This window comes from Equus quagga, chromosome 5 (genome assembly GCF_021613505.1).
Source record: "Equus quagga isolate Etosha38 chromosome 5, UCLA_HA_Equagga_1.0, whole genome shotgun sequence".
Taxonomy (NCBI): domain Eukaryota; kingdom Metazoa; phylum Chordata; class Mammalia; order Perissodactyla; family Equidae; genus Equus; species Equus quagga.
In genome coordinates this window covers 14,842,935-14,861,257 of record NC_060271.1, presented here as the reverse complement: position 1 = coordinate 14,861,257, position 18,323 = coordinate 14,842,935, and the positions used below count along the sequence as shown (strand labels likewise).

Genomic DNA, 18,323 nt, shown 5'->3' with positions numbered 1-18,323 from the left:
ATGAAATTTTAGACATCCATCCCCCTCTCCCTTCCCACTGCCCCCAGTAAGCAGACCTCTCCCGTCCCCTCGTGGGTATCTCCCCATAGTCACAGCAGCCTCTCCAGCCCCGCCCTCATCCTCTCACTGGTGGAGAGGCCTGGCATTGCCCACTTCCCCTTAAAGCAGCAGCTGCTGTGAAGAGAGCCCTGCCCTGCAGTCTGGACCTGGACTCTAGTCCTAGCCTTGCCATCTACTCACCCTGGGACCCCGAGCAGGTCCTTCCCCTCTCCGAGCCTGTCTCTTCTTGTGCAAAACAATTTCACGTGCAATGGATTCTGGGTCTGATAGCCGTAATCCTCCACTCCACTGGCCTGCCTCATCCTCTTGCCCCTCTTTCTTTTCTGCAGCACCAGCCGGCTGCGGGCCATGGCTATCCTTGGAACAGATGGTCGGGGCTCCTTCTCCTGTCCTAAAACCAAGACTGATGGGAGCCCCAAGGTAACATGTTGTCATGTACCTTCCCTGACAGTGAAATCAATGATGCCCCAGACACCAGTGTCACTGAGCCTGAATGATTTTCCTGAGTTATTACCCTGGGTAATGACTGAAGTTGTTGATCCCACCCTGACACCATTAAAGTCACTGACCCAAGGGACTGCTTCCCTGCTGGTCTGAGGCTGGGTGAACCCCCAGTCCTTGCCCCTGAACCCCAGTCTTTTTCCTTTCTTCAGAGCACTGGCTCCCCAGTCACCACCTACCACCTTCAGCGGGCACTGCCTGGGGGCATCATCCTCATGGAGCTCGCTTTCCAGGTGAGCAGGAGGAATACTGGGTGGGGAGCCAGACCCATATGTCTCTTGCCTTCCTGACCTCATCTTCATGCTCTCTCTAGGGCTGTTACTTCTGTGTCAAACAGTTTGCCCTGGAATGTTCCCGAATCCCCATGGGGCAAGCTGTCAACTCTCAGGTATGTGGTAGGGACAGAGGAATATGGGGCCTCAGGCATAGTGCATCCCCAGTGTGCTATGGCCAGTAAGAGTAATGCATGGGCAGTCTGGCCCAGTGATGATCTGATGCTCTGGGCTGGCTAGGTCAGTGATCATTCTGGTGCCGTGACTGGACCATCCACCAGACTCACTCTGCAGGCAGTCCAGAGCTGTATTCACTCTGCAGGTGATCCAGAACTATATTCAACTGTAGCAAGAGGGCAGAAGGCAGTCCAGCGCAGTGACTGGTCTGGCCTGTGGTCATTCTGGCGCTGACAGCCTGGTGCTGTGGTCGATCCAGAACTGTAGATGTTAGACAGTGAGGAGATTTGAGTGTAGTGGGTAATCTGACACATGGGTAGGTCGGTGCCCTGGGGAGTCCTGGCCTAATCTAGAGCTGTGGACAGCCTGGCATTGTCAGCATAGTCACTAACACTTAGAGAACGTGGACTAGGGTTCCCACCCACACAGCACACTGCGGTCACTTCATTGTTATTTGTGTCCCTCACTGTCTGCCTCAAGGCAGGGCCTCTGTACCCTGTGAGGGCTCAGCACTCAGAGTGCTCAGGATGGGTCAGAGGACCAAGTGAGGTCAGGGACCTGTGGCCCCCTGTGTTGAGGTAGTTCCACTCCTTCAGGTTGCAGGCATGTTAAGCAGGGGCCTGTGTCTTCCTTGTGCCTCACATTTAGTTTCTGAAAGATCAGGATCTGCCTGGGCCTCGTGTGTCGCCCTCCAGTACAGACAACACAGACTCCTCTCATCTAGACAGCTCATACTCAGCCCACAGGTGGTTGCCTTTGACTTGCGTCTCGATACCTAGTCTAGTCATCACAGGATAATGTGATCCAGAAAAGCTTGGTGACATTATGTGCAGGAACCTTCCTGGGCCAGAGTGCTCAGAAGGGAGGGAAGGACCCACCCCAACTACTCTCTTGAGCTTCCTGAAGTCCTGGCTTCCCTGCCCCCTGATCTCCATCCAGTGTGGCTCTCTCTGCCCCTGCTTATCTAATCTCTAACCCGACTTAGATTTCTAAATGGCTTCATTATTGCTATTGTTTATTAAGTCCTTAGTATATATACCAAACAAAGAGGAGAGTTCTCCTCTTGTTCAGATAAGGAAACAGAGGTTCATGGAGGTTAAGTAATTTGCCCCAGGCCACACAGCAAGTCGGTGGCAGTACTGGGCTCTGAGTCTGAGCTCCTCCTTGGTCACTGCAGTTTATCACACTGCCTCAAACTTTCTGAAGACCTTTACTTGATCTCCTGGTAGATGAGGAAACTGAAGCTGCAGGATTGTGACTTACCCAAGGTCATGCAGCTATTCTGCCTCCTAGGCTATCACTTCTTCTCCAGTCATTTATTACTTTTCCTATTAACCCCAATCCCCAGTGCATGTATATTCTGCCATTCAGCACCACAGATCCAATGTTAACACAGTTTCAGAAATGGTCATTTCCACCAAGAGAAGCACCAGCTCTGTGTCTCTGCCTTCCCTTCTTTCTCCATCAGTGGTTCATTCAGGCATTCACTCACAGATCAGTTAGAGGAGGCCCACGCTGGCCTAGCCTTGGCAGATGAAGCTTTACACAAGAGTAGGAGTTAGCCAGGTTTAGGGATCAGGAAGAGCAGTGTTCCAGGCAAAGAGAAGAGCAGGTACGAAAGCATAGAGAGAATATGTGATATACTTGGAAGAGTGAGCAGCTTGATGGGAAGATAAGTTGGAGAGATGGGGAGGGGCCAGGAAAAACTTTCTATAGAAGTAATTACACACCTGGCCTACCCTGACCACCTGTTTAAAACTACATCTGCTTTATTCCTGGATTTGCCATAACACCATCTCCTAACATACTATGTACTCAGTTACTCTAATGTTTGTTGTCTCATCTCCCCACCACTAGAATGTAAGGGGTTCATTTCTCTTCCCAGTGTATCCCAGCATCTAGAACAGCACCAGGTAGGCACGTGGTAGGCACTCAGCAAGTATCTGTGGCATCGATGAATCTGTGCCAGACTTTAGTGCAGTCTGGGATACAGAATAACAAGGCCCATCTCTGAAGATGGTCAGTTTCATGTAAACAGAGAGTTACAGTACAGTATAAAAAAAGAATATAGGGGCCGGCCCGGTGGTGCAGCGGTTAAGTTCGCACGTTCTGCTTCTCGGCGGCCCAGGGTTCGCTGGTTCGGATCCCGGGTGCGGACATGGCACCACTTGGCAAAAGCCACGCTGTGGTAGGCGTCCCACGTATAAGGTAGAGGAAGATGGGCATGGATGTCAGCTCAGGGCCAGTCTTCCTCAGCAAAAAGAGGAGGATTGGCAGTAGTTAGCTCAGGGCTAATCTTCCTCAAAAAAAAAAAAAAATATATATATATATATAATGATGAAGGCTTCCACAGAAGCTATCCTGGCAGAGGGGGCCCACAGCAACAGGGTGGATCTTGAGCTGCCTTTTCCCATACAGGAGGGAGGGAAATAGGAATGTGCTGCTAGTTCCTAACCCAGTCCCCTGCTGCCACCTCCCCAGCTGTCCATGCTCTTCACGGAGGAGTGTGACAGGGTGCGGGACCTGATGCACGTGCACTCATTCAGCTATGACTTCCACCTGCGCCTGGTGCACCAGCACGTGCTGGGCGCCCACCTGGTGCTGCGGCACGGCTACCACCTCACCACCTTCCTGCGACACTTCCTGGCCCACCACCCTGATGGGCCCCACTTCGGCCGCAATCACATTTACCAAGGTTGGTGCCCAGGGGCAAGCCAGTGAACCAGAAAAAGAACAGGCCACACAGTGTCTCCAAGCCACGGCTGGTGGGCCCACTTTTCTGGGCCCAGATCTTACCCCTGCATCTCCTGTCCCATATTATCAAGTCACTTCATGTCACTTGGACCCTGTCCCCATGTCTCTGTCTTAAGTTCTTCACAGTTGTTTCATTTCAGAATTTAGATCCTATGTCATGTGGACTCCGCCCTCTGTCTGTCCTGAGCCATTTTTGTCCCATCTCGATGTTCCACAGGAACACAGGAGCTCCCCAGAAAGGCTGAGCCAGTCTGCCTGTCACTCAGAGCCTTAAGGACTTCTATCCCCCCACCCACCAGATCAGTGTGTCTATCCCGGGCTCAGTGTCTCCTGTAACTTGCCCCTCAGGGACACTGGAGCTCCCCACACCACTCATTGCTGCCCACCAGCTGTACAACTACGTGGCTGACCATGCCAGCTCCTACCACATGAAACCATTGAGGATGGCCCGGCCAGGGGGCCCGGAACATAATGAATATGCACTGGTGTCAGCATGGCACAGGTAAGGCACAGAGGTCAGCGTGCACTCTGGTGAAGCTGAGGTCAGGGCCTCACATCCTTGCAGTGGGGAGAGCCATGTTTTCTTGGCCAGAAAGGATGGGTTGGCTTCATTAGAACCTCAGGGTTGACATCTCTCCCATCCCCACCGCATAGCTCTGGCTCCTACCTGGACTCTGAGGGACTTCGTCACCAGGATGATTTTGATGTCTCTCTGCTCGTCTGTCACTGTGCTGCACCTTTTGAGGAGCAAGGAGAGGCCGAGCGGCATGTTCTACGGTCAGCAGATCCCCTGCCTTGACTGTGCCCATTGCCCAGCCTCCCCCCTGCTCTGGCCACATGTCTCTCCTGCTGTGACCACATCTGTGTCTGCCTCCTCTCCCCAGGCTGCAGTTCTTCGTGGTGCTCACTAGCCAACGAGAGCTCTTCCCCAGACTCACTGCTGACCTGCGCCGGTTCCGGAAGCCACCCAGACTGCCCCCGGAGCCAGAGACTCCTGGGAGCTCAGCTGGTAGCCCTGGGGAGGCTTCAGGGGTTGTTCTGGCCCCTGGACCAGCTCCCCAATTCCCCCCACTGGCTGCAGAGGTGGGCGTGGCACGGGCACGGCTGGCTCAGCTGGTGAGGCTGGCTGGAGGGCACTGCCGTCGGGACACCCTCTGGAAGCGCCTCTTCTTGCTAGAGCCGCCAGGGCCTGACCGGCTGCGACTAGGGGGTCGCTTGGCCCTGGCCGAGCTGGAGGAGCTCCTGGAAGCAGTCCATGCCAAATCCATTGGGGACATTGACCCCCAGCTGGTAAGGGCCTGTGCGTTCCAGAAGGGGCTGGGATGGATGCTAGGAATTCTGTGAGCAGCCAGGGTAGAGGATGCAGGGGTCTCAGAGGTGGCTCTGGGACAGCAGATCCAAGCCTGTGGACCCTCCCCCAGGACTGCTTCCTGTCTATGACGGTCTCCTGGTACCAGAGCCTGATCAAGGTTCTCCTAAGCCGCTTTCCCCAGAGCTGTCGCCATTTCCAGAGCCCAGACTTGGGAACTCAGTACCTGGTAAGTACCCTTGACCCTCCTCTGAAAGGGGAGACCCAGCAGAAAGTCTCATCAGAAAGAAGACAGGTGTCCCCCTCAAGGAATCTAGCCTGTCCAAACAGGCTCTGCTCTGGAGGGAGGCCTAGATGAAACAGGCCTACAGTACATGCGAAACCCTCTGAGCACTGAGCACCAAGCACAGTGTGTGATTCACTGAGAACAACCTAGACTGTGCCCTCAGAGGCTCACAGAAACACGAACCTTGGCTAGAGATCTGAGGGCCAACCTCCAGAACCTCATCAGTAGCTGGCTTAGAGGCTGCAGTCCCAGAAAGGACCTCTTGAGCTTTAAAGCCTTGTTATCCAAAGTGTGGTCCTCACACCAGCAGCATCAGCCTCCCACCTGGGAGCTTGCCGAATGCAGACTCTCAGGCCCCACTCGACCTACAGTCGCAGAACCTGCCTTTAGCCAGATTCCCCAGCAGATTAGAGGTTGAAAGCACTGCTGGGCATGAATGTGGGGATTAAGAGACTACAGAGATGGGCCCAGGGAGAACGGGAGTTCAGGAGAGGAGTCATCCAAGAGAAGACTTCAGAGGAAGAAGTAGGAGTTGGTCCGTGGTGAGGGGTCCTGCAACATAGTGCTTGTGGGGACAGTCAGTTTCAAGGTTTTTCAAGGGTCAAGCTGTAGGCGGGTGGGAGCAGATGGGGGTGCTCTGTGGGCAGTGGGAATGCTAAAGCAGGAGTGGTTTGGGGGAAGGGCGATGAGTTGAGTCTGAGGTCCATGAGGACCTTCCAGGGCCACGGTCTAGAATGTAGATGGCCATCAAGATTGGAGCTCAGGAGAGAGAGATTTAGGCAGCATCTATATGAACAGGTGGTCACTGAAGCCCTGGGAGAAGAAATCGCCCAGGGAGAGATCACAGAGCTGAGCATCAGGACAGACAGACAAGGGGACAGTCCCAGGGGAGGTCAGAGAGCTACAACACCCAGGACAGGACAGGCCGTGTCAAAGGTAGAGAACTCTCCATTGATGGGCTTCAGAGTGCCAGCTTTGTGTGGGCCCTCTAGATGAATCTCAGGAACCTTCCAATCAAGCCCCAACCCCTCATTCTGATGAGGCTGGACAGGCCGACCAGGAGCCAGCAAGGATGAGGACCGAGGTTCGATTTGGAGATGAAGTTCTGGGTGACCGTGGAGTGCAGGTGGGGTCAGGTGTGGTGATGGAAGCTGGCGTTCCTCAGACTGGTCCCACTTCCAGGATGCCCTCAAGGAGGGACCATGCCTCCTCAGGTGAGACAAACCTCACTCCCTGTCTCATTTTGTCTTTTCTGCAGGTTGTGCTGAATCAGAAGTTCACTGACTGTTTCGTGCTAGTGTTTCTGGATTCCCACTTGGGAAAGACGGTGAGAATAGGGGTAAGGGGCTTGGTGTCAGCATAGTGGGAGGCTGTACCCGAAATGCTCACTCCAGAGCCTGCTGAGGTTGGGGTGCCGACCCTCCCTCCTCTTACCACTGCACCCCCACTGTGTTGCCCACAGTCTCTGACAGTGGTTTTCCGAGAGCCCTTCCCAGTACAGCCCCAGGACAGCGAGAGCCCACCTGCCCAGCTGGTCTCCACCTACCACCACCTTGAGTCCGTCATCAACACAGCCTGTTTCACCCTGTGGACCCGGCTCCTCTGAGGGACAGACAGACCACTGAATGTCACTGTTCCTCGAATCATGGATCTATAAAATTGCCTACTTGAAGCAGGACTGACCAGCCCTTCTGGGCCCCAGGGCAAGCCCGGACACCGAGAGACACCAGAGGTTTTGTGCATATATCTTGGGAGTCTGTAGCCCCAGCCTGGAAGCAGGGGCTGCGCTCCCTAAACACTCACAGCCACTGACCAGCCCAACTCCCTGAGGTGCCCGTCTCCTGTCAGGCCCCTGGGCCCTTCCAGAAGGGGGCTCCTCCTTCCTGCTCACCTGGTGGAGTCCAGGAATTCTTTGTCCCAGGTGGCAAGCACTCACCCCTTAGAGCTCCTCTGCCTGAATCCTGCCTCCACATCTTTGATTGCTGTCAGCCACCTGCCTCCTTCCACTCCCCATCTTGAGCCCTCTAGTCTTCATTTCCCACTGGGACATCACTGCTGGACATTGCCATTGAGATGAGACACCTTGGTTCCAATCCCAGCCCTGCTTCTGAAGCACCTGTGACCACAGGCAAATCCCTTTGCTCTCACACTTTTCGTTCCTCATCTGTACCTGAGGAGGTGGGCTCAAAAGCTGTCCCCTCTCCACAGCAACACTGGCACAGACTGGAGGACTTGAGCATGAGCTGTATGTCCCTTCTCAACAGGAGGGAAGTGACCCAGAGAAACTGAAGGTTTAGACACTGTGTGTCCCCACCCCCAATAACATACACATATGAAATGTTCAGCAGGCTGTCTTTAATTCAGAGGAGACTCAGGATGCTCACTCACTGTCCCAGAGAGGCATGTGGGTGGAGTGCGGGCCCTTACTGGCCAGCCTGGGGGTGGCCCCGTCTATCCCAGTAGGAACGGAGCCAACTCAAGCCTTCTACCGTGTCTCCTGAGGGGAGGGGGAAGGCATCGGCATCTCAACCCATGAGGAGAAAAACAGCCCCTGTCCCTCCAGAGCTCCCTTCCCCAGGGGCAAGCCTGGAGCCTCAGCCCACCCCTCACCTTGAGGCTGGTACTCGCAGCCTACAAAGCCTTTGTAACCTTCATCTTCCAGCAGTTGGAATAGATACGGGAAGTTCAGCTCTCCGGGGCTGCTAGGCTCCCCCCGGCCTGGGACCTGTGCCACCTGCACATGCCCTGGGAACAGATTGGGGTGGGTGTGGGGCCCAGGCTCCTGCTGAGGCCTGAGGGACAGATGCGGGGGCGGGGGTGGGGGGGGGTTGCGGCGAAAGTGGGGGGACAGAGGAAGTAGCACAGCAGGCTGGGAAGGAGCAAAGAAAGGACCCCTCTCACCAACGATGGGCAGGAACTCCCGGATGTTTCCTGTCAGGTTCCCATCCATGATCTGCCAGTGGAATACGTCCTGGGGCAGAGACTGCCACAGTCAGAGACCCTCAGGCCCCACCTTTCTCCCCAGGTTTGAGAACTCCCTTTCTTCCACTTACCATTTGTAACTGGAGGTTGGGTCTTCCCACCTTCTGCAAGATGGCTGCCGCTGGGAGAGAAACCGGGGAGGGGGCCATGAGATTCAAGGAGAGCGCAAGAATCAAAGGGACAGGAGGAGCACGGGCTGAGGGTCCTACCCTGCTGGGGCGTATCCAGGAAGTACTGGGGGTCAGTGAGGCGGGTGTTAATGGGCTCCAGCAGTCCCACGAGGTTCTCCTAGCACCATGGTGCATCTGTGAGTACAGCTCTTCCCCAGGCTTGTCCCCCATTAGTCACTGGTCAAGTGGCTCACCAGTCCCTCTGACCTAGGCCCAGCACCCAGCCTTGTGCTTCGTTGCTCTCCCCACTGTGTACCCTTTTTGCACACACATACATTCATCTAAGTGTGTGTCTAGATGTGTTTTCGCTGCCTCACCTGAGCCAAAACCCCAGCTGCATGCCTCAGGTTCTCCAGAAAAACTGTCTCCATTTCACCCCTGACTGCTGCTCGGTCAGCCCCCTGGGGTACTCGGCCGGCCATCAGGTGAATCCTGTGGGGAAATGGGACTGGAGGGGGCTGTGGAGTCCATCCTTAGAAGCCTGGGCCTTCACTCTCTCTGCTCCCTCTGTGCCCCTCCTCCAGCTGCCCTCTGGCCATGCCAGCCCTGCCCTCTCCCAGGGCTCAAGTCCCTACCACCTGGCCCTAATGCTCAGGCTTCCCAGTGCCCTCAGACACTTCTGCGTCAGCCCAAGGCCAGGCCCTTTCCCAGATCCCTTCGGAGGTCAACCCATCCTCCTGCCTCGCAGACCTCAGTCCCTCACTTAGCTCCCCCTGTACTTTCAGCCTCTCCTTTTCCATGGCCCTTCTCAGCCTAAGACATGTCTAAGTCTCACCTTTTAAAAATTATGTGTCCCTTCCCCTTCTCAAGAATTCCAGGCTGCTTGTCTCTACTCCTTGCATCTGTTTTCCTCGCTCCCCCCACCCCCACCAGTAATGACCCCTTGTTGCTGGTTCCTTCTCAGCAGATTTTCCCTCTGCACAATTTGACATTTATTTGATCAGCTGCACTTGAAGCCTTCCACCTTCTCCTGTCACCACCCAATCTTTCTCAGCCACATCCAATATCTCCGGCTTCACAAACCGCTGGACACACCCAGCCTCCTCTTGCCTCTGGTTACTGCATCCTTGCCTAGAAGGATGGAAGAAAATGTCCACTCCTTCAAGATCCAGTTCAACATCACTACCTGTGAGAAGCTTTCTGTGATCCCAGAGTTACTGCTCTGCTCCCACAGCCTCCTTGAATTGACCTGTCCTCAAACGGATCCCTCCGCATGTTTACTTTGCTATCTCCCCGGTCAGGCTGAGCTCCCAGCATGGGATCCCAGCGTGGGATGAGCATGAAAGAGTTGCAAACTGAGAATGACACCAGTTTGAGATTAGCATGAAAGAGGTGCAAACTGTGAGAATGACACACTGACAGACAAACTACAAAAGGCAATTTTACAAACGACCACGACTGGAGGCGTGGAGAAGGGCCGGCGCGCTCAGACTCCCGAGCCTCTCAGACCTGGCGTCCTCTCCTCCCAGACCCCGAACGAACGTGCGGCAGGGTCTTGGGGCACAGAGGGGGAGGAGGGTAGGATACCTGGGACAGCCCAGAGCCTTGGCGTACAGCACAGCCTGCTCCAGCCCCTCTCGGAAGGCCGCCTGCCTCCCGGGAACGGCCCCCAGCCCCATCTCCCCCTTCTCTCGGTCTCCTGCGGAGAGAACGGGCCTCAGCCCCAAGCTCGGGCACCCGGCCCTCCCCGCCCCAGCCCCGGGCCCCGCGGCGCACCCGGGGGCGTGTTGATCAGCACCAGCTGCAGCCCCGCTTCTCGCGCCGCGCGCGCCAGCGCCTCCGGCGGCTCCGCGTACGGCCAGCCGACCTCGGCCGCCCGGAAGCCCGAGCTGCCTGCGGCCCGGAGCCGGGCGGGGAGGCCGGGGAGCTCGGGGAACAGCCACGACACATTGGCCGAGAAACGCAGCGGCGCCATGGCCGGCCGGGAGCACAAGCACGGGGCAGAGTCCGGGGCGGAAGCGGCGGGGCGCCTGGCAGGGCGCGTCGAAGAGGGCGGGTCCGGGAGGGCGGGTCCGGGGGGCGCGTCGGGCGGGGTTCGTCCCAGGAGGGCCCGCGGAGGAGCCCGGCCCCGCCCGAGCGGGGGCGCGCTGGCGCCGCGAGCCGGGCCAAGAGCTCTCTGTGCCGGCCTTTTTTGATTAGGAAAGCAGTGTGTTGTAAAAACCGTGGACGGTCCAGAAAAGTGGAGTGTCTCAAGGCAGGCGGAAGAGAGGCGCGGGCGGAGGCGAGCGGGCGGGGAGAGGGCGGCGCGGCGGAGCCCCGCGTCCTGGGACTGAGAGCCGGGGGAGGGGGCAAGAGCGGGCCGGGCCGTCTCGAGGGCCCAGTTAAAATGAAGGGACGTGGGCTTTAAGAAATACTTGGTATTTTCCCTCATTATAAAAATATCTGCTCATTATGGAACATTTGAAAGCCGTATGACAAAATAAGGAACATACAAACCACCGGTTATCCCACCCCTCGCCCGTTAACTTTCCCTTACAATTGAAAAATAAACATGCAGTTTTTTCTTCGAAAATTCTCATCATACTGTATATGCGGTTTTATGGCCTGCTTTTTCACTTACTATTATTTTGTGAACATTTCCCCGTGTTCTTCAATATTCTGCAAAGTCATTGCATTAGCTGCTCATTGTTCCGTACCTAGGCAGCCCAGAATTTATCACACTACCCTGTGGGTGAACATTAGGGTTTTTCAGCATTTGTGTGTGTGTATGTGTGTGTGCTATGAAAGCACTTTAGTGCACGTCTAGCCCCGTCTCTGACTCGTTTTCTTGGGTTCCTTTTGTAAAGCTGTCCATCACAGAGTTCACCTGTCCAAAGTCCTTGACAAGGAAAACTGCCCCCACCCCTGCTCTTCACGCTGAGCGGCAGTGGGCTGGCTGTCCCCTCTTACCCAAGCTGATTGGACCACGGAAGGACATCTGACCCAAGGGCAGCCAATCCATTGACTGGCCGAGGACCGATTCCTTCCCTAGTCTGGAAAGAAGATCTAGCCAATCAGGTTCCCGGTCTCAGGAGTTCAAACAAGGAAACGGTGGGAGAGTCCAGTAAGAGGTGGTCTTGCCGGAAGGTGACTGTGGCAGTAGAAACCAAAGCAGGAGCCAGGTGGTAAAGAAAACTCAGAGGAAAGAGGAGGTAACTGCGTTCTATGAGTAGAGGCAGCACGTTGCGAAAACGGTGCTGTTGAGTTTCCAGGGCTGGCCAAGCCCACGGCTGCTGCCAGGTCTGCGCTTCCCCAGGCTGGGATGTTTAGACCTTCCTGGATTTCTGCGTCTGCAGCGTCTTAGTGTTTCTTGAGGTAATTCAATGAATTAATTTCACCCACAATAACCTAACTGACTGGGCAGGTTCCTAAGGTGGAATTACATGATGAAAAAATAGGAACGTGTTTAAGTTCTTGGTGACTGTGCTCAATTGCTTTTCAAAAATGTAGGTTTATATTCCAGCAATACCTGAGTAGAAGTCATCCTGATGTGTTTTCTGTGATGGCTTTGATGGAAGGAAGCTGGAAGGGCAACATTAGGAGCACCTGACTTCCACTGTCTGTTCTCTGGCTGCTTGTCTCCATACCAAGGCAGGCCCACTCCTTGCCTGCGGTCCAGGCTGATCCCATGGTTAACCCAAGTGCCTGGCAGCTGCCATTTCTTCAGCTCTGCCTCTAAGAACAGGCTGCCTCAGCTATTACAGATCACCTGATTTTTTGCCCATTTGCAGCTGGCATTATACTTGGAACTTTGACTTGCCCTGGAACGTGTCTCTTGGGTGTAGTCTGATCAGGATGTGACCTCACTAAATTTAGCAATTAAATCAGTTCCAACTTCAGCATGTTTGTAGTCCAATGTTGATCGCACTGAGTAATATCTAAGGGAAGTAATTCCTTTATTAACACTTCGCTGAAAATCTCTGAGTATGCAAATCTTATTTAAGACTTTAAAAGCACCACCATCTGCTGGGGTCTGTACCAGGAACAAGATTTGCCCTACTCCTCTTTTTGCTTCTATATCCTTTTGGGCAGCAGAGATGGTGTATAAACTAGATGTGCTTGACTCACTTTTCCCCTTGCCTTCACTTAATATATCAAAATAAATACAAAAGGAGAACAATGCCCATGAGAGTTATTGTCTTTATTCACCCATTTGAATGTCTACACCTTATACCACTTTGCAACGTAGGCATTACACTAAGTTATTACTACAAATCTTGATTCTTTGCATTTAACTTTTTTTTTCTTTTTCTCCCCAAAGCCCCCAGTACATAGTTGTGTATTTTAGTTGTAGGTCCTCCTGGCTCTGCTATGTGGGACACCGCCTCAGCATGGCTTGATGAGTGGTGCTAGGCACGTGCCCAGGATCCGAACCCACAAAATCCCAGGCCAGCGAAGCGCATACTTAACCACTCAGCCCCGGGGCTGGCCCATGCGTTCAACTTTTAATCAAAGAATTTGCACAGGTGTGACAAGTAGTTAAGGTAACAACGATTTGCAAATAATAACACAAATGATGGCTAAAACTTGAGTATAGAATTCAGTCTCATTCTATAACGGGATTACACTTGCCGATGTGGCAAAAACAACAACAACAACAACTCATGTGTGGACTGCAAATCAAAACCTCAGTGAAATTCCATTTTATACCTTCCAGATTGGCAACAATTTAAAAGTCAGACAATATCAAATATTGAAGAGAATTTGGAACAACTGGAATGTTTAACCGCTGCTGATAGGAGTGTAAATCACTACAACCACTCTGGAAGACAATTTGGCATCATCTCTTAAAGCTGAACGTTCGTATGCCATTGATCCAGCAGCTCCTTTCCCAGGTGTATCCCTGGAGAAACTGGTGCCCAGTACATCAGGAAGCACGTTCAGTGATGTTCATAGCAGCACGATTTATGTAGCAGAAATACAGAACTGACCCAAATGTCCATCAATACATTTATAGATGAGTTGTGGAATAGCCATCAGTGTTGTATATAAAAAGGAAGAGAAAAGTGGCAGCTCCAATGATGAAATTAAGTTTGCTCTCGCATTAGAGTAATCTATGAAGAGCTTAGTGAAGTTTGGGTCAAATTGACTATTAGTGTGAACATATCAAATGGATAAGTCTCAGACACATCATCTTGAGTGAAAGAAGCAAATCAGAGAAATACATACATTATGATTCTCTTTATATAGTATCAGAAGCAGGGAAAAACCAAACAATATTTTGCGTTAGGATACAAACATCTGTGGCATAATGAGGAAGAAGAGCAAACGAATAATGAGCACCAAGTTCAGGGTGATGGTGACCTCTGGAGGGGGAGGGCACAGGGTAGCATCGAAAACTTCAAAAGTAATGGTCCTCCTGTTTCTCTTGCACTGGATGGTGTGGTCACGTATCTTCATTTTAGCAATATTCTTTATATCTTACATGTATTTTATAAATATCACTTTGCATCTGTTTCATTTTGAATAAAAACAAACTTTTAAAACCTTCTATATGCACTACCGCCACGTAGTATCATGCTAATCTCAAGGTTTTTCTGCAGACTCGGCTCGTTTGTATTAGACTATAATTACCACCTTTTAGATTCGAGGTGTCACTGCTCAGTGTAGTGGTCTTTTATTGCGTTGCTGGCTCAGAACCTATGGTAGACAGCCTGTAAAATGGTCCCCAATGATCTCTACCTCCTGGTCTTCACACCCCCTCCCCTTGAATGCAGGCTGGACCCAGCAACTCACTTCTTACAAACAGAAAACAGCAAAAGTGATGCAATGTCACCTCAGAGATTAGGTTACAAAAAGACTGTGGCTTCTGTCTTGGGTGCCCTCTCCTGTTCTTTCACTTGCTCTGAGGAAAACCAGCTGCCATATTATGAGCTGTCCTATGGAAAGATCTACGTGTCAAGGGACTGATGTCTCTGGCCAATAGTCAGCAAGGACCTGAGGCCTGCCAACAGGCACATAAGTGAACTTGGAAGCAGATCTGCTGTCGTTGAGCCTCAAGATGACTGTACCCTGGCCAATACCTTGATTGCAACCTCGTGACAGACAAGGTTTGAGTCAGAGACACCCAGCTAAGCCACACCCTGATTCCTGACCTACAGAAACTCTTAAATAGTATTTGTTGTTTTCAGCCACTGAGGTTGGGGGTAATTTGTTAGCAGCAATTGATAACTTGTAGAGGATCTCTTGTTCTGGGAACAGTTCCCTTGTTTGGGGGAACTATATCTCTTTCACCACTTCTTCACCTTAAGGTGTCAATGGGTGCTGCCATCTTATATGATTCTCTCTTCCAAGGCACAGTCATTGGTCCATGAGTGGGCACCTGACCCAAGCTGGGCCAACCGTAGTAACTCCTCCAGACATTGTAGTTTGCATACCCAACATCTGTTCCCTCTTTTCTCCTTCCTAAGAGAACCATACCTCAAGGAGACAGTCAGCCAGAGAGAATAAGGCTAATATACAGAGCAAAGTAGCAAAGAAAAACCAAGAAGGGCATTGTGTTCAGCGCTTGGAACCTCTGTAAGGGAGTCAACCAGGGTGGTCTTCTCACTTCATCTTAACTCTTTCCAAAGACAAGACCTCCTACGACTAACTTGCTTTTCCCATCCCAAGATCCAGCATTGTGCACATTTCAGGAAATAATTGGTTCTCTTGGTAAAATTTAATTTATTTAATTTAAAGTCCTGAACACTGGCCACTGGGGCTATGTATTTATACCATTTCACGAATTTATATAATTTCATAAAGCTTATAGTGGTATGCTGGATGACCACACAGCAACTTAGGTATTTCAGTGGCTAAGAGGGAATCTTTATCTTTCAAAGTCATGTGTTTATGCTATGTGTTTTATTTCACCCAATCTTCATTAAGCTCTTTCCTACCATGCTGTAATGCAAAACCATCTTCATTTCTATTTAACTTCCTATTTGAGCTACCAGTCTTTTTATCACTTTTATGTAGCATGCTCAAATCAGACCCCATATACCATGTTATATATTTTCATATCCAACCATGTGTTCAGTTACTGCTGCCTAGACTTAAGAATATCAACATTCAAGTGTCACTCTATTATTACTATTTTTCTTTGAGCCATTGAGCCTGCATTTCTAAGGCTTCGGAATTTAACTTTCCTACTTTACTCAATTTTGCCAGTGATAGTCCATAGCACATGCATTCAGGATAGCTTGTAACCGTGTCAAAAAGGAAACTAAATCTTGATAAATTTCTCTCTCGTAGCTTTCTCTTGTCTCCAAGCATGTCCTAGCAGCGTATCCATGGTCTGTCTGCATTAGGACTCTATAACTGAAATTTCAGCACATTTAAACGGAATTGTCTCACACACAGTACATTGAATAACATCATTATACAAAACAGCATTGAATTGTGCCTGCATGACCGATTATCTATATTCTTGGAAGAATGTGATAATATTTGCTGTTCCATATTCTACACCCTTATCGTTAAAAGGAGATTCCTGTAACTGGCCCTTTATCCTTGGTTGCTGTTCTATTACTTGGTGCTTGAATCCCATCCAGAAACTCTTTCCGTGCCACCCCCCCCCACCTGCCTTACACATGCATGCTATCAGGAACACACGAAGGCTCTTGGCAGTCTTAACTAATGGAGTGTTAGCTAATTACACACCCAGCCACATGCAAACTTTAAACTTAGTTGAATACGGCCAGTGTACGTATGACTCAAAGGGCACAGGTGTGAATGTTCAAAAAGTTTTTTTTTTTAATTTGGAATTTTGAAAAATCTCAGTAGCCCCGACCACAGAATCCTATCCTTCCCTTGTTTAATTTTTACACTCGTGAATTCTGCCCGTGGTGTTATGTATATATTTTTTGCGACTTGTTTTTTTCCATTATATATCAGATATATATAGAAAGCCTTTCCTTGGGGAAAAAAATACATAAACTCAATCTACGTTACTGTTCTCTCTCTTTGGCCATTCTTTTAACTGCATTTTATTCCAAAATATGAAGACTTTATTATTCCCCTGTTGATGGACAAGATTGCTTCCAATTCATTGCTGTTACAAACAATAAGCATCCTTGTATGTGCCCTTTTTGGGGTATACAAATGTAAGTATTTCTTCACTATCTATCCCTATGAGTGGACTTGCTGGGTCAAAGGATTTACATCTTTAAAGTTGTAATTCATCACTAAATTGCCCTTCAAGAGGCTTTGTCAGTTTACACTCCTCCTAACAGCCTGTAAGAGTGCCTGTTTCCCTTCGTCTTCACCAACACCAGATAATGTCAGTTTTTAATATTTTTGCCAATATGATGGGGGAAAAAACGTTTTAAAAAATCAAGTTCTTGATTATCACTAAGGTTGAACGTCGTTCCAGATGTTTCTTTGCCACTGACATTCCCTCTTCTGTGAACTGCTGCTTTGTAACCTATGTCCACATTTCAACTGGAGTCTTAGTGTTTTAATTAATCAGTTTGTAGGTGTTCTTTATGGAAACTCTGGATATTAAGTCTTTGGCTGTTTTTTGCTTATCTTTGACTTTATTTAAAATGTTATTTGCTGTTCAAAGTGTTGGAGGAACGCTGCCCTTCTCTCAAGCTGTGTGGAAGGAGGCCTGCCCTCCCGTGTGGAAGGTTCCTGGCCTCCTGCCCCATCTGCGTGGTCTTCCCCAGGGGAAGGGGAGTGACTCAACTGGCTGGTAAGTTTGGCAGAAAGGAGGAGCCAAAACACTCAGCTCAGTGCCATCCTCCGTGCTCTCTGTGAAAAAGCACACTTCCTCCTCTGCTCCTCCGTGTGTAAGTGTTACAGGGGCGAGCCCGCCCAGGGCTGACCTCAGGGGTGAAATATTAGCAAACCTGCTTGCCTGGCAGACCTCAGCCATATTGTCCAGTATCGGTTGTGGTGGTAATAAAAGTAATATTTGTATCTCCATCTGCCACACTCCTGTGTCTGTCTCTTAATAGGTTCTTGTATCAGTCAGAGTCCAAACAGAAAACAGATGGCACATTCAAATTAGGATAATTCAGGAGATTTAATAAAGGGACTATTTATGAAGGAGTAGGCAGGGTGTAAGGGAGACACGCGGGATAGCACAGCAACCTGGGGCTAGTAACAGCAGCTCTCTTACCACTCCTAGGCCTAAAAGGGTGAAGGGGATGGAGGTGTGCTTACGGACATCCAGGAGGAGAAGGCCAGTAGAGATAGCTGCCCTCAGAGGAGCAGAAGCCCTCAGGTGAAGGACACAGGCAGCTTGAGGCAGCCTGCAGGGAGGAAGACTGCAAAATAAATACCCTGAGCTTAGTCTTTCTCCTCTGCCCTCGAATCTCCTGCTGGGCCTGTTCACAAGGTAAGCCAACCAGACCCAGAGGGCAAAGGAACCTACTGATGCAACCAACACAGATCTGTCTGATGTAATCAGCATCCATCCATGTACTTGGATAGAGAACAAGGAGGGAAAGAGATCTGGAGGGACAAACAAAACTTATCTGGCACAGTTCACCTCTTTTCTCCCTCGGTGTACACTCTTACCCTTCATCTGGGCAAGAAATTCACATCCCCATCAATGAGATGCATGAAGTCCCATGGTTTTATCATGAGGCCATCTCAATCCAGCATAATCCCTCCTGAAATCTTAAGCATTACTCCCACTGGTGTTCTTCAAATAAGGAATCAGGTAAAAGTGAGAAGAGGTGTGGTAGGCAGAATTCAGAGTTGGCCTCCCCAAATTCCTGCTCCGTGGTGTACACACACCTTCTCTCAGTTATTCAACCAACCACTAATCTAGGTACTGCTATGAAGGGATTTTGCAGATGTAATTAAGATCCCAAATCAGTTATGAAAGGGAGGTTGTCCTG

General features: G+C 50.8%; 2 protein-coding genes across 5 annotated transcripts in view; one reads left to right on the top strand and one right to left on the bottom strand.

The window, feature by feature from the left end:
- SZT2 (SZT2 subunit of KICSTOR complex) overlaps positions 1-7,703 on the top strand; it is a 51,363-nt gene extending 43,660 nt beyond the window's left edge. For all 4 annotated transcript variants that reach the window (XM_046662892.1, XM_046662891.1, XM_046662893.1 and 1 more), the window contains 10 exons: positions 390-480; positions 714-794; positions 875-949; positions 3,492-3,705; positions 4,113-4,266; positions 4,419-4,541; positions 4,649-5,054; positions 5,186-5,302; positions 6,618-6,686; positions 6,822-7,703. In XM_046662892.1, coding sequence (XP_046518848.1) covers positions 390-480; positions 714-794; positions 875-949; positions 3,492-3,705; positions 4,113-4,266; positions 4,419-4,541; positions 4,649-5,054; positions 5,186-5,302; positions 6,618-6,686; positions 6,822-6,965 — 1,474 coding nt within the window. In that variant the 3' untranslated portion in view covers positions 6,966-7,703. The remainder of the gene's footprint in view (positions 1-389; positions 481-713; positions 795-874; positions 950-3,491; positions 3,706-4,112; positions 4,267-4,418; positions 4,542-4,648; positions 5,055-5,185; positions 5,303-6,617; positions 6,687-6,821) is intronic.
- HYI (hydroxypyruvate isomerase (putative)) lies at positions 7,695-10,478 on the bottom strand. Its single transcript, XM_046662897.1, has 8 exons — positions 10,228-10,478; positions 10,039-10,150; positions 8,829-8,943; positions 8,551-8,629; positions 8,413-8,462; positions 8,261-8,330; positions 7,970-8,104; positions 7,695-7,856 (listed from the first exon to the last, which is right to left on the bottom strand). The coding sequence occupies exons 1-8, from the start codon at positions 10,424-10,426 to the stop codon at positions 7,783-7,785; spliced, it is 834 nt and encodes a 277-aa protein (XP_046518853.1). The 5' UTR covers positions 10,427-10,478; the 3' UTR covers positions 7,695-7,782.
- Between the last annotated feature and the right edge of the window lie 7,845 nt (positions 10,479-18,323).

What these genes read in the sequence shown, in the direction of transcription:
- HYI (XM_046662897.1), bottom strand. Translation starts at nt 10,426, where the DNA reads ATGGCGCCGCTGCGTTTCTCGGCCAATGTGTCGTGGCTGTTCCCCGAG. An exon ending in GCTGATCAACACGCCCCCGG is followed by an intron (nt 10,151 to 10,227) that starts GTGCGCCGCGGG and finishes TTCTCTCCGCAG; the next exon opens with GAGACCGAGAGAAGGGGGAG. An exon ending in CCTGGATACGCCCCAGCAGG is followed by an intron (nt 8,463 to 8,550) that starts GTAGGACCCTCA and finishes TTTCTCTCCCAG; the next exon opens with CGGCAGCCATCTTGCAGAAG.